General features: G+C 38.9%; 1 protein-coding gene across 3 annotated transcripts; it reads right to left on the reverse strand.

Annotated features, from left to right (window-relative positions):
- Positions 1 to 205: 205 nt before the first annotated feature.
- Positions 206 to 6,043, reverse strand: LOC122649828. Of its 3 annotated transcripts, none has more exons than XM_043843074.1 (5): positions 5,811 to 6,043; positions 1,284 to 1,327; positions 834 to 1,146; positions 412 to 745; positions 206 to 281 (listed from the first exon to the last, which is right to left on the reverse strand). In XM_043843074.1, exons 1-4 carry the CDS (start codon positions 5,869 to 5,871, stop codon positions 441 to 443), a joined length of 723 nt encoding a protein of 240 aa, XP_043699009.1. In that variant the 5' UTR covers positions 5,872 to 6,043; the 3' UTR covers positions 206 to 281; positions 412 to 440. The 3 variants fall into 3 exon arrangements, with proteins under 3 accessions (XP_043699009.1, XP_043699008.1, XP_043699007.1); XM_043843073.1 differs by having other exon boundaries at positions 206 to 322; XM_043843072.1 differs by having other exon boundaries at positions 206 to 745.
- Positions 6,044 to 13,098: the final 7,055 nt, after the last annotated feature.

Below are 13,098 nucleotides of genomic sequence, written 5' to 3' on the forward strand. Positions count from 1 at the left end.
ATATATATATATATATATATAAGAATATCATACTGAGTTGAGAATATAAAATATCATACATTATGAAAATACAGCTGTAGATGATGAAGAGAAATTGAAGCTTTATATCATAATAATAATTATTATTATTATTATTATTTTGGTGCACAAAGATTCTGATTGAAGATTTCACCCAAGAAAATTACCTGAAAAAATCAGCCTTCAATCATATTAAGGTGCCACTGCCAGCACAATAATTGAAGTTATTATAGAACATTTGAAAACATCTTCTCCAAGTGAACCCCGAGATAGGTAGCATTGTAACAATCTAAGAATCAGAAACCTGGCAATAGAATAAAATTCCAAAAAATATTAGCCTGTAAAACCTTCCGCTTGAAATGTAAGAATTGCTTATTTTGTTCTGGATCTGACCTGAATAAAGAAAGAGTCATCTGTACAATTCACTCTTGTCCTCCTAAGGCATCGACCTTCGATGACCATTCAACACACAATGGACATGGGGGATCCCGTTTGTCTGCCTCAGATGTTCTCTGCTCCAAGCAGTCTGCATGATAAACGTGGCCACAAACTAAAATTGCAACAACAGCCAGATCACTAGACGGCATTGTGTTTCCCAAAGCATAAGTTTTACGTCTTAACAGCTTCATACATAAGCCACACGCCATCTTAGCAGCATCGGGTGATGTTGCTTCCCTTACCAAGGGACTGCACCTTATTCTGTCTGGCCCGTGGAAAGGCCTTCTCTCTGGGGAAAGAAAGAAAGAAAAAGGAAAGATAACATAAGAAAATGTGAGAAAACTAATAAATTCAGCTTAGATGAATATTTAGGTTACCTCCATGATATCCAGACTCTGAGCTGCACCGACTAGCCAACTTGAAAGGGAGTTTCTCATCACACAATGGAGAAGCTCCCTTGCAAAGTGAGCTGAATGTATCAGCGTGGCTACCTGAGTTTCGCTGAGAGTAATGATTGTTATAGTTATGACGTGAGCGTCTTAAGAACATTGCACGACTAACATTGTAATGGTGATGTGCATGTGAAGGGGGTAAATTTTGCAGCTTAATGGAACTATCTGTGGTATCAATTACAGATGATAGGGGATGTACTACGGCAGAATCAACTGAAGAAACACAAGAGGAAGATTTCTGCAGGTAGAAAACAGGTTAATTAGTGGGAAAATGTAAGGCTCAGTCCACTTTCAATTAATATTAAGAGAAAAACAATGACAACTGGGATGAGAAACATAAAATTGCAATAAACAGGATTAATCAAGTAAACTAACCACTTCTGATGACAAATCCATTCCAGTGGAACATGGCATGATATCTGCAGTTTAAAAAAAATCAATCACCTTGATATCATATTGAAGGTGCATATATTTTTATCTCATATTATTCATATACCTAATATATAAACACTACAAATTCAAACATCAATATTTTGAACCTTCAATATGGTCAGAAACTGAGTGCTGAATCAGAAGTCCTATATTGACCATCCCAAGCATAACATGTAGAACACAAATTTCAGATAAGATTTCAACCTCCAGGAATTAAGAATAGTCAAGCGTAAACAAATGGCCTTGCAGACTGAGCAGTATCCACCACCATGATGAAAAAGGCAACTGAATGGAGTGGCAGATGCGACCAATGCAGCAGTAGAAAGATTATCCAAAAGTAAAATATTCAGGTTGATACAAGCTATGATGGTTCAGAATCAATATGTTGGGAGAGAGCTGTTTCAAGTTAAATTCAATGGAAGTATAGAGAACTGAGCTCAAATTAGAGAGGATCAGCATCAACATGTGCAGGGGAAAATATAGTAATGCCGAACACATGAGAATAGAAAATGAGTAACAAAAGTGCTGCAGACTTGAAAGGAGATCTGATCATCAAGCATGGTACAAGATCTTGGCGAGATCTCAAAATTATCTCGGTTTCACCAGGTCTCGAGACTAGACCAGTGGCAATACAGAAAAATGACAATATCTCAGTCGAGATCTCAGTATCTCGGCACTTATCTCGGTCTCGATTCGACTCGAGACCAAGCCAAGCTATAAAAAGGCACCCTCTCAGTGAGATTTCGACCTCAACTCGAAATCTTGCCTCTCTCACTTTGCTGTGAAGGAAAAACACTTGGAGGTGAGGGTTTCTGTGCTTTTTTTTTGGCAAATCTCACCCCAACTGAAGATTAAAGCTTCAACATCAGGAGAGGGAGCTGCATTGCATCTCAAGAACAGTTTTAAGTATACTTGTATTTGTTTAATCTATGTCTCTTTCCAAGTTTCTTACAATTATTAACAAACCGTTAAACCCTCACCATCTATGATTATGAATATGATGCCTAACAAGGAACTAAAACTCGTCTCAAGTACAGGTTTCGAGCTGACCAAATTGCGAGTTGGGGTTTCCCCCCCCCCCAACTCGATGGCTGGTTTTGTTGGGTTTTAGACCTATTTTGGGGCTGAAACTTGGTACTCAGCCTATTTTAGGCCATTTAAACACAATGGCACTATCAAATTTTGCAAAAACAAAGTCCAAATAGGAGTTTCACATCGGACCCTAGGTTGGTAGGCAACAACGTACTAATAGGCCCTATTCTACACGTAAATTTAGTAATTAAAAGCAATCAAATCATACAATTAATATAAAACAACTTAAATAAACATTACAAATGCTAAAGTGTACAATACATCAATCTGTTTAATATATTACATCTATCATCATCCCATAAAATGTGACTGAATCACGTATTCAGTCCCATATTGTTCCACAAAATCCTCCCATGTTATAGTATTGTTGAAATGTTGCACATAGGTTGCCACAGAACTCATATAAGCGTTGTCATCAACATATTCCTAATCCCCTATCTTAGGGTATAGAAGAGCCGGTTGTGATGAGGGCCATGAGGCGTGAGATCCACTGCTACTGTCAAAATTGAGCTAAAGAACCACAAATCTTGCACCACAGTAGCTGAATGATGTCTCCGGCAGCTTCTACGACGAAATCCAAGTGAAAAATGGCTAGCAGCGGCTTGGGAGCAAGGTCTGAGCACCTCTCGGTCGAGATAGAGTCGAGATCTGGAACTATTGGGTCGAGATCTCAACTCGACCCGAAATCTCGCCAAGATGGGGTAATAAATGGTATCGCCTAAGATCTCATCTTGAGCTCATGAAAAAGCGAGATTTTCGTTGAGATCTCGCGAGTTTTAGTTCCATGATGCCTAATGCTTAAATGGCTTATAGTTTGATGTTTTTTAATTCCTAATGCCTATTTAAGTTGTTTTATACCTCTACTTCAATTATGTGTTCTAAATATTGTGTGGAATAGCCTAGGGTAGACCTCGCATACGTCGTAGACTACAAACCTAGGGTCTGAAGTCAAAGTACTATTTTGGGTTTGAATTTGTAAAAACTAATGATTCCACTGTGTTTAGAAGGCCTAAAATAGGGTAGATGTCAAGTTTCAAGACCTATCTTGGCCATATGGCCACCGAAACCAACCATCGAGTTGAGCCCAAAAAAAAAAATGCAAGATCTCGCCGAGATCTCAGTATATCTTGGTTTCGTGACCTGATGAAACCGAGACCTTAAACCTTGTCATCAAGGAGTAAACAGAAATATAGATTTATTTGACATAATCAGGCCACTGTCCAATCAAATTAGAAGTGAAGTGAAATTGATCCTACCATAATCCAACAAGTAATCACAAGTGTGCACCACACTTTCAAATCTACATATTAGTTGATCAGGCAAAATCAGATTGGTCATATTGGATAGCCTCTTAAAGGCATTTGAGGCTTATTCTTTGAGCTTAAAAGACAATTAGCCTTAGTCACCACGTTTTATGCCATAAATGTGTGAGATGCCTGATGGCCATCAATAAACCATGTCGTGATGGCCATCACTCACTACATGAAAACCATGTCCCTTGTACATGTGGGAACTTATGGATAAAACTGTCAGTTCTAGTAGATTATGGTTCATTCTGATTTTAGAGAACTACTTCGAAAGAAAATTACTAATTTCAGTCAATTGTTTCTGCCTGCTGTTTTGAGGACGACTAATTCAACTCAGTTATAATATGGTCATCTTTAGGAAGCTCCTAAAAATCTTTAATATTGTACCTTTGGTGTATCCCGCAATTTGATCTAATTATGAACTTGAGAAAGGCCCAAGTCCATGGCATGAAGGAAGATATAATCTTTTCTGTATATACCCTTCTTTGTTGGCTTGCTTAGATCTATTTCCAACATAACATATCAATCTTTCCATTTAAATGTGACAATTTTGAAAGAGATTGGGGAACTGAACCATAGAAACATTAGAGAAAGCTCAATCCATTGAATTTTCTCTCTTTGAGGACAACAAGGCAATAAGAGACAAAGTGTAAGTAGCAAAAATCAGTTGGGTTCCCTTTTACATTGTGAAGTTCCAGTGACCACCGGCTTACCACATTCTCAATCATATGCTCCACCCAATTAATGTACTTTGTTTTCTATATGTATATATTGCATATATGCATATGCTACTATCATCAAGTTCCCAGTATGGGTGGTTCTGTTTCAATTTCTTCTTTAGTTAACTATATATGTTTTGAAAACATCATCTCACACTAAATTGATTCTTTAACTTTACCTAGAGATACCGCAAAGTGACCGTCGTATTCCTTTAAAGCTTAAAGGAAAGTTCTATAGGACTGTTGTACGATCGGCTATGATGTATGGGGCAAAGTGTTGGCCATTTAAGGAAGTGTCATATTGAGAAGCTATGTGCAGCAGAGATGAGGATGTTAAGAAGGATGTGTGGAAAAACTAGGAAGGATAAAGTAAGGAATGAGCATATTAGAGCTGACTTGGGAGTTGCCCCGATCAATAACAAGCTCCGAGAGAGACGTTTGAGGTGGTATGGTCATGTTCAACGGAGGCCTAGAGACGCCCCAATAAAGAGGCGTGATATGATCCCGATTGAAGGAGTAAAAAAGAACTAGGGGCAGGCCTAAAATGACCATAGGAGAAGGTGTGAGGAAGGACATACAAAGTCTAGGACTTGCACCAAGTATGACCTCGGATAGAGCCTATTGGAGGGCAAGGATCCATGTAGCAGACCCCATTTAGCTGAGATTCTCCTAACTTACTAGGTTGTGCATCTTTCCTCTCACTTCCATCTTTCATTTTTCTCTTTATTTTCCATCCTTCATTTGTCATTTTCCATGTTTGCATTTCTCATCTCATTCCCCATCCTTCTTTTCCCCATCTCTTCATCCCCCTTTTTTGGTTTAGACATCAGTTTTCCCTACTTTGTTTTGTTTGGATCCATGTAGCCGACCCCATTAAGTTGGAATAAGGCTAAGTTTGTTGTTGTAGTTGTTGTTGTAGTACCTAGAGAACATAAACAAAACTATATCTGTTACCAATCAAAACCCATATCCCCTAGTTCTAGGAACCAAGTTATATATTCAAGAAATTAGAGCCATCCAGACCAATAAAGAAACAATCAAACAATTCTTCACCATGCCTGACATTAACACATTTAGAGTTTTTGATTGAATCTGGAAGAAAAGAAAAGGATCCCACTGTCAATTAAACATCAACCAAGATAATTAAGGGAACATCATAAAAAAGAGAAAATTGAAACAGGTACAATACGCAGAACAGGAAAGTAACCCAGCAAAAGAAAATAATAATAATAATAATCTACAATGTGGAAGAAAAACCCCAGAAAATTGAAGAAGAGAAAACCCTAAAGCTCAAGCCATGAACTGCCAAAAGATGCAGAGGAGACCCAATTGGGGAAGAGAAGAAGACATACCAGAAGTTAAAGAAGAAACGGAAGGTTTGTTGTGGTCAGCTCTTCGCTTCCTCCTCCCCATAATAATATTATGTTAAGAAGAATAGCAATAATCAAAGAGACCACCCTTTTCTTTTCTCTTTGAACTCAACGGCTAGAAAACCGCCATTTCTAAAACTTCTGTTACTATGGAGTTGAGCGGCCACGCAGTGTTAAAGCAGTGGAGAGCGGACCCCCACTCCTTCTATGTACGGCCAATATCAAAAGCCACCCAAACCACCACCCAAACAACACCCTCCCCCCCCCCCCCAAAACAAAATTCTCTTCCCACAGTTCGGCTTCCGCCACGCGACAGAGACAGAGAGTGGCCATTTTAACGCTCCTCCACGTCATCGCTTTCGAATCATGCCGCGGCCCGCGAAGCATGTCCCAAACTAGAATGGAAGGAAGCAGCGACATTGGCATCGCCCAGGCCCATGATGAGGCCCAGCCCAGAGGCGTTTTATTGTACTTTTCCATTGGAAGCGTAGGAATGTCATGGCCTTTACTCTTTAGAGGGGATAGGACAGTCCCAGGCTCCCAGCCTTTCACCCTTGAATAGATATGGTTTGGCTAAGACTATTTCAGCAATACAGATCTTCTACAGCGTACTACCCTGTCCTGCCTATGCTGTGCAGACACAGGGCCATGTGCAATGACTGCCTTACCCCTGTTCGGGCAAGGCGCTTGGCAGGGATAAGGCGATCAATGCGCGCTGCCTGTGCAGCACGGCAGGACGGGCAGCCCCACCGTAGAAGATCTGGATCCCTATTTCAGCACTTGCCCCTTCCCTTCCTTTCCTATAACCTTATCTCTCCCTTTGGCCTTCTCTTTCCTTGAGACCTTGGTCTATGGATTTGGAATCCATTGTGCTTGATGATTATGGTCATCGCTATATGGTGACCACCGACCATGCTTTCCTTAGTAGGACAGTTGTTGGGAAGCCATGGCTATTAGATTGGAGTTTGGAACTAAGACGCTATTGATGACGAGCTACATCAGGTATTGGGATTGCCAAGTGTTGATCAAACGCCTATTGGATGAGTCGATCCCACTGCCTGTTGAGGTCTCCACTATTTCATTAGATGTTAGGCTCATCTTGCCTTGCCCCTTGCCTAGAGTTCTACTGATTTTTTTCATGTTTTTGTAGAGATGACAATGGTTGTGCTCATGTTATTTCAAAGTGGGTATTATGTAGGGGTGCAAGTTTGGCCCTGACGGCCCGAGCCTGACCTGAGCCCAAATAGGACTTGGGTTGAGATACCCTGACCCTGAGGGCGGGTCAAGGTTGGGAACTTCTGACTTTGATTCAAGGTTGGGCAATGCCAGGGTTGAGGCCTTAGGTTGAGCCTGGCCCGGCCCAACCCGACCTTATCTTCTTCTTCCCATTCTTTCTTTGTTTTTTTTTTTTTTTCTTCTTCTTCTTCTAGCTCTTTCTCTTCTTTCTTCTTCATCTAGTGCCAACTCGATTCAGGATGTTAGAACACCAATCGAATCAGAAATTTCTTCTCTTTTTCTTCTTCTTCTTCTTCTTCCCAACCTAGCCAGCCCATGCATCTCCCTCCCCAACCTCCATGATCAGGGACTAAGGATCAATCAGTTCAGCCTGGCCTAACCTTGAGGACGGGTCAGGGCCTGGTCGAGCTTGGGCCTAACTAAGGGGACTCAGGTTTAGACTAAAGTTATAAAAAGCTCGGCCCAAACCGACCCTATTGCACCCTTAGCATTATGTTACCCTCACTTGGATTCGTGGAAGCTCCTCCCTTGAGTATCTCTTCAAGACTATATTTACTTTCTTACCCAATGAGGCTTTAAAAATCTTCCTGCTTGTGGGGTTCAATGTCAAAAAAAATTTCTTATAGTATTGGCCAAGTGGCCCAATCTATCATAATTTGGAAAAAAACTATATATCATGTCGTACACATCAAGAAGACCTTCCTACATGGACCACGTAGCATACCAAAGCCCAATCTCTTGATGAGTGACTCACACTTGGGGGGCATATCTGGACCATGAAGCATCAGGTTGTTGTTCATTGTCTTGAAATCTTCAAATGAATAAGATAAGCCAAAAAGTGCTATAAGAGATTGACACAGTGGCTGATCGAAGCCTCTGTTCTCCTTCCAAAGATTTTTTGTTTTGTAAGTTTTTGGATAAAATTTCCTTCCAGAACTTTGATGTGATCTTTATCCACTTCATGGTACGTACTAAGGATTAATCTATATATCTAACATTCCTAGTTCCCTCTAGAATAAGACTTTGTATTTTGGGAATCATTTGACTTCAATGAGACTCCTTCATATCAATCTATCTAACATTCCTGGTTCCCTCTAGACTAAGACTCTGTAGCTCCAATTGGATTAAAAGAGACTCTCTATGAAATCGGTCTGATCTGATATCAATTTAGATCAGACAGATTTGCCCTTAATTTCCATTTTAAAAACTGGTTTTTTTTTTAAAAATCTTTTTAAACTTGGTTTGTACCGATCTATTGATACTGGATTGCTCTTAGATTGGGATCGGAGATTGTCGATATCAATACGGATTAGGCGATTCCACCAATCCCTAAAACCATGCTTGAAATAGAATTGAAGGCTTTGTAAGTTCAGATCATCACTAATTGAGGGACAATTATATCAATATTCACTTGGAATTCATGATACTTTATTAACAAGCATCAACAGGGTGGAGCATTTCTGCCTTTCATGAGGATTGAGGCCGTCGTTTCACCTCATATGGGTGTAGGGCCATGCTCCCCCATAGAAACCATTTCGCCATCATTTAATTAGTATTATCTTTTTACTTTGTTAACTTGGATATTTCTTCCCTATTGTGGATTGCTGTCTCTATGTAAAAAGTTATTATTCATAAAAAAAAATAGGAACAATTATTTAAGGATAACTTTCGTCATATTCTAATCTAATAATCTCTACACCATGCCTGAAGATCATGGTTTTAGTGCATGATATCGGAACAGCTATCAGTCAGACAAATATGCCATTGATTATCTTTTAAAAATTGTTTTTTTTTACCATTTTACCCCTTCTCAGTACCATGTCACCGATAAGGTAGCAGCATGGTATCAGAATCAATCACTTACAAAACCGATACATATTGCTCGATGCAGGCGATACGATACCTGATACCTCAAACCATGATTATGATCATGGTATTGGATCTGGGATCGGTCACCCAGGAAATCAATATGGGATTGGATAAAGATGATTTTACCCTTGATAATGAAGGGTCTGGTCAATTCTATCGGTCCCACATACCAAAGATTTTTTTTTTTAATCAGAAAATTCCAAAGATTCCAAAGCAGTAGCTTTTCCATAATGTCTAGAGTCTCTCTAAACTCTCTAGAGCCTTGAAGATACCCAGAATGGTGGTTGGAATGATTTTTTAAGGAGACTGTGTGAGTGTGTGTGTGTGTATGAGTCACGGGACCTGATTCCTTCATTAGTAAATAGACATCATTCCCAATCTTTCCAAAACTAACGCTCAAAGGAATATTTTTCTCCTCCAACTCTCTCTCTCTCTCTCTCTCTAACTTTTTGTCATTTTGAAAACGATGGGTAGGGGACTAGGGGGAGAAGAAAAGATGGATACAACATACAAGATGATAAGGCTTGTTTTTTTTTTTTTTAGGATAACTTGTATTTTGGTCATACCTAGATGGTCCACCCCAGGATTGGCTTAGTTGAGTCAGTTTTGGTTAATTAATTGGATTAAGTTTTCATTAATCTGAGGGCAAAAAAGAGAATCTCTTCATCTATGGTGATGCGACACTATGATTAAACCTTATGTAATAAAAGGAAAAAGAACGTTTCTTGTCGCTTGGCCCTGTGAATAGACACATCCCCTTAAAATGACTGTTCCTTCCTACCTCTTACAAAATAAAAAATTCCCCTAATCGATACATGTCATTGTGTGTACTTCTATTGGCCTTTGCGTTGGTGCAAGGGCCACACAATCATTCTTCTTTCTGAAAGGACAAGTGTTGGAGATTTTGGATGAGGATGAGAAATGTTATTATGGCATTATATGGCACTGAGAGTTTGGAAGCATTTCAATTTCTATTCATCTCTTTCTATGATTTTAGAACTTGGAATAGAACCAATTAAATCAACTTGGTCGATTCTGATTAAACCTAACTCTAAATATATTGAGTATTGTTGCCATAGAGTCTGAACTGCTATGTAAGGGGGAGACCTATACACCACAAGTTAAGAGTTGAACAAGAGATAATGTCAAAGTTGCCTCCGAGGTGGGACGATCTGATGCTAAAGTCAGTAATTCAAGCAACAATAGGAAAAACTAGGAATTGAATGAGTAGTTATGTGAGAGTAATAAATTCAATTAAGCATCATGTTACATTGTACAGTACCGTAATATTTTTAAGATGTATGATGGTAGAATTAGGTATCTTGTTAATAAGATAAATTCTCCCCAAGAAGGTCCTCTATCACAAAGGCGGTTATGTGATTAGAGGGTAGTATTCACCTCAATCTTCCACCATGACTCGATTTTATGTCACGTGTCAATCAATCATAGGTGTATCATTTTTATGCATGTCAAGTATGATTAAATTAAGCAGACTAGTCCAGGCAAATCCACAAATTCTCAATTGATTTTGAGACGACTTAATACAAAATCGAATTGAAATCAATGGAGAGTCCAAATTTCGACAATCTGCCTCTTTCCTTATCTTCCTTTCTCCTAGACATCACATTATCCATGAAAGCAAGCCAAATACAAATGACATTAGATGGAATCAGAGAGATATGACTCAAATCGGTTTGGCCATATCAGGATCAGATCGGCCAGTCACATTATCCTTGGTCCGAATTGATAATAGTCACAATAGAGATGAACTAATTAATAATCTATGAGGCCCATCTTTGCCAAAGCATCAAGTTCTATTATCACGGAATTGGTTCTCCTCCAGCCGTAGCGGGAGCTCGAGGGTCCAGCCCAGCAAAGCAAGGTGAGTTTTGGTCATTTCACAGGTGGGACCCAAGTGGGCCCCTTGTTTTGCTGGGCTGGACCCTCCAACTCCCGCCATGGCTGGAGGAGAGCCAAATCCTCTTATCACATGTACAAGGATTTTAAACGCGGGGTATTGAGTCGGTCCTTATATCCAGATCCAATCGGAATCAACTGAATCAATTTCATGGAGGACGGTAATTTTGCATGCTCCTGTGTCTGGCATAGGATCCACACGACCAATAGCTTCTTTTTCCCAAAATATGACTATAGAAAAAAGTTTCCCACATTGCCTATGGGGGAAATCTCCCACACCGTATCAATTATAGGAATCTATTTCATAAATGAGGGACCCACAAAGTCGAGAGAGAGAGAACATGGGAAAGAATATCCACTCCCTTAGCGTGGGAATCTTCTTCCCTATAATTATATATATAGGGAAAAAGAATGTTACCTTGACGTGTGGATTTCCTGTACCAAACATATGAGCGTGCAAAATTATCGTTCCGACCTCTATGAAATCAAAAATCTCATCTATATTGATTCCTCTATGCATTCTTATTGGTCTCCACAACAATTAGGTTATATTGATCGTCAATGTAACAACCCACAAGGATGATAGAGGAGCTAAAATATCAACCATTTTGGAATTGGAAGATGGATGAGTGGAGGAGTGACTGACATGTTTTAACGTGATTGATTATAACAGCCTACCTACCTACTAAATAATCTACTAATAATAAATTGTACATATTGGTGTTACAAAATTTTTATGGCCAGCACTGACAAAGACTAGCATGGTTTCATCGGTTCACAAGGGAAAATCTATAAACTGCAAGATTTAGCTGGCAATTCTAGACCGCATCTTAGGTTAAAAATCTACTTAATAATCTGGGCAATATGGTTCTAAAATATTTTATTTGAAAATTTTGTATCTTTACTTGGAAACAAACATAATTAAAAGAGAAATCTGATACAAGTCTTGTCATTTTGTAATCAATGTAGATGACAATGATTTCATAATATTTCTGTTTTTTTTTTATCATTATTTATTTTGTATCGAGGGGTTTGTGAATCCTAAGATGGTGGTTTTCCATTCATCGGGTAGTGAAGAGAAACTTATTAGTCTTTTTTATTTTAATAATAAAGTTTAAAACTTAGAATTGAGTAAAGAATTAATCTCTGTTGATTCCAATTCAAAGTATTTATGAAGTGGTTGGACTCAGGAAGAATCAATCGAAATTGGTGAGATTCGTTAGACTCAATCGGAACAGAATTAGTTAGACTCAATCGGAACAGAATAGGCCAACATAGAATTGAAATTAGGGTTGATCGATTATGTTGATTTCGATTCAATTATTAAAACCATGTTTTATAGTGGTTTGACCTCTCCCCCCCTACAAAATGAAAAATCCCCCTAATCGATGTCCCTACACGTCCCCTTATTGGCCCCGCACTTGTTGCAACGGGCAGCATTATTCTTCCCTTTAATTTAATCGAAGGAAGAAAGAAAAAAAACCATTAAAATGGGCACATTGGCAAACAAAATAAATTATTGGTTAATAATAACTAACCTTGTGTACAGTTAAACTATAATATTAAAATAGGAGAATGTTCCTCACGATGCTGGTGTGGGGAGGAATCTGCACGTCACACCAATGATAGTCTTGAAAAAGATACGACCTACGACAAACCCACATATTCAGTGCAAGAGAGAAAGACAATGAAAAAATTCCACTGTGAAATTGCACTCTGGCATTTGGGAAAGTTTTTTCCCTATTAAAATTAAAAAAGAAATAATAAAAAAAAAGACTTCCATTACTATTGGGTCTTTTTTTTTTTATAAATAGAAAATTCTATTCAAGTTGACGTGAAGAACTCATGGATAAAGAACAACACCAAGATTACATCCATGGGTTGGAGATGGGCCAAACTACACGACACGTCAGGGAGAGTGCCCTCCTTGCTAGGGAGCCAACTAAATTGTTGAGCTCCTTTGGAACAGAAAGAAGATTATAAGATACAAGGAATGTTTGCAGAAGCAAAATGTCATCCAATATTGATCTAAGCAACAGTGGTGAGGCCTTGGAGTTGTCTTGAAGATATGAAACAACTTCGTTGCAATATGATTCAATAATGATATGATCAACACCTTCAGAGATAGCTTCAAGCATACCCGTGCGGATGGATAATGCTTCACCAACCATAGGAGATTGGAAAGAGACTAGTTTAGACACAACAAAGCATGGTAAGGCCAATATAACCAACTCCTTTTGCTAAGTCA

The sequence above is a fragment of the Telopea speciosissima genome, chromosome 2, assembly GCF_018873765.1.
Source record: "Telopea speciosissima isolate NSW1024214 ecotype Mountain lineage chromosome 2, Tspe_v1, whole genome shotgun sequence".
NCBI lineage: Eukaryota > Viridiplantae > Streptophyta > Magnoliopsida > Proteales > Proteaceae > Telopea > Telopea speciosissima.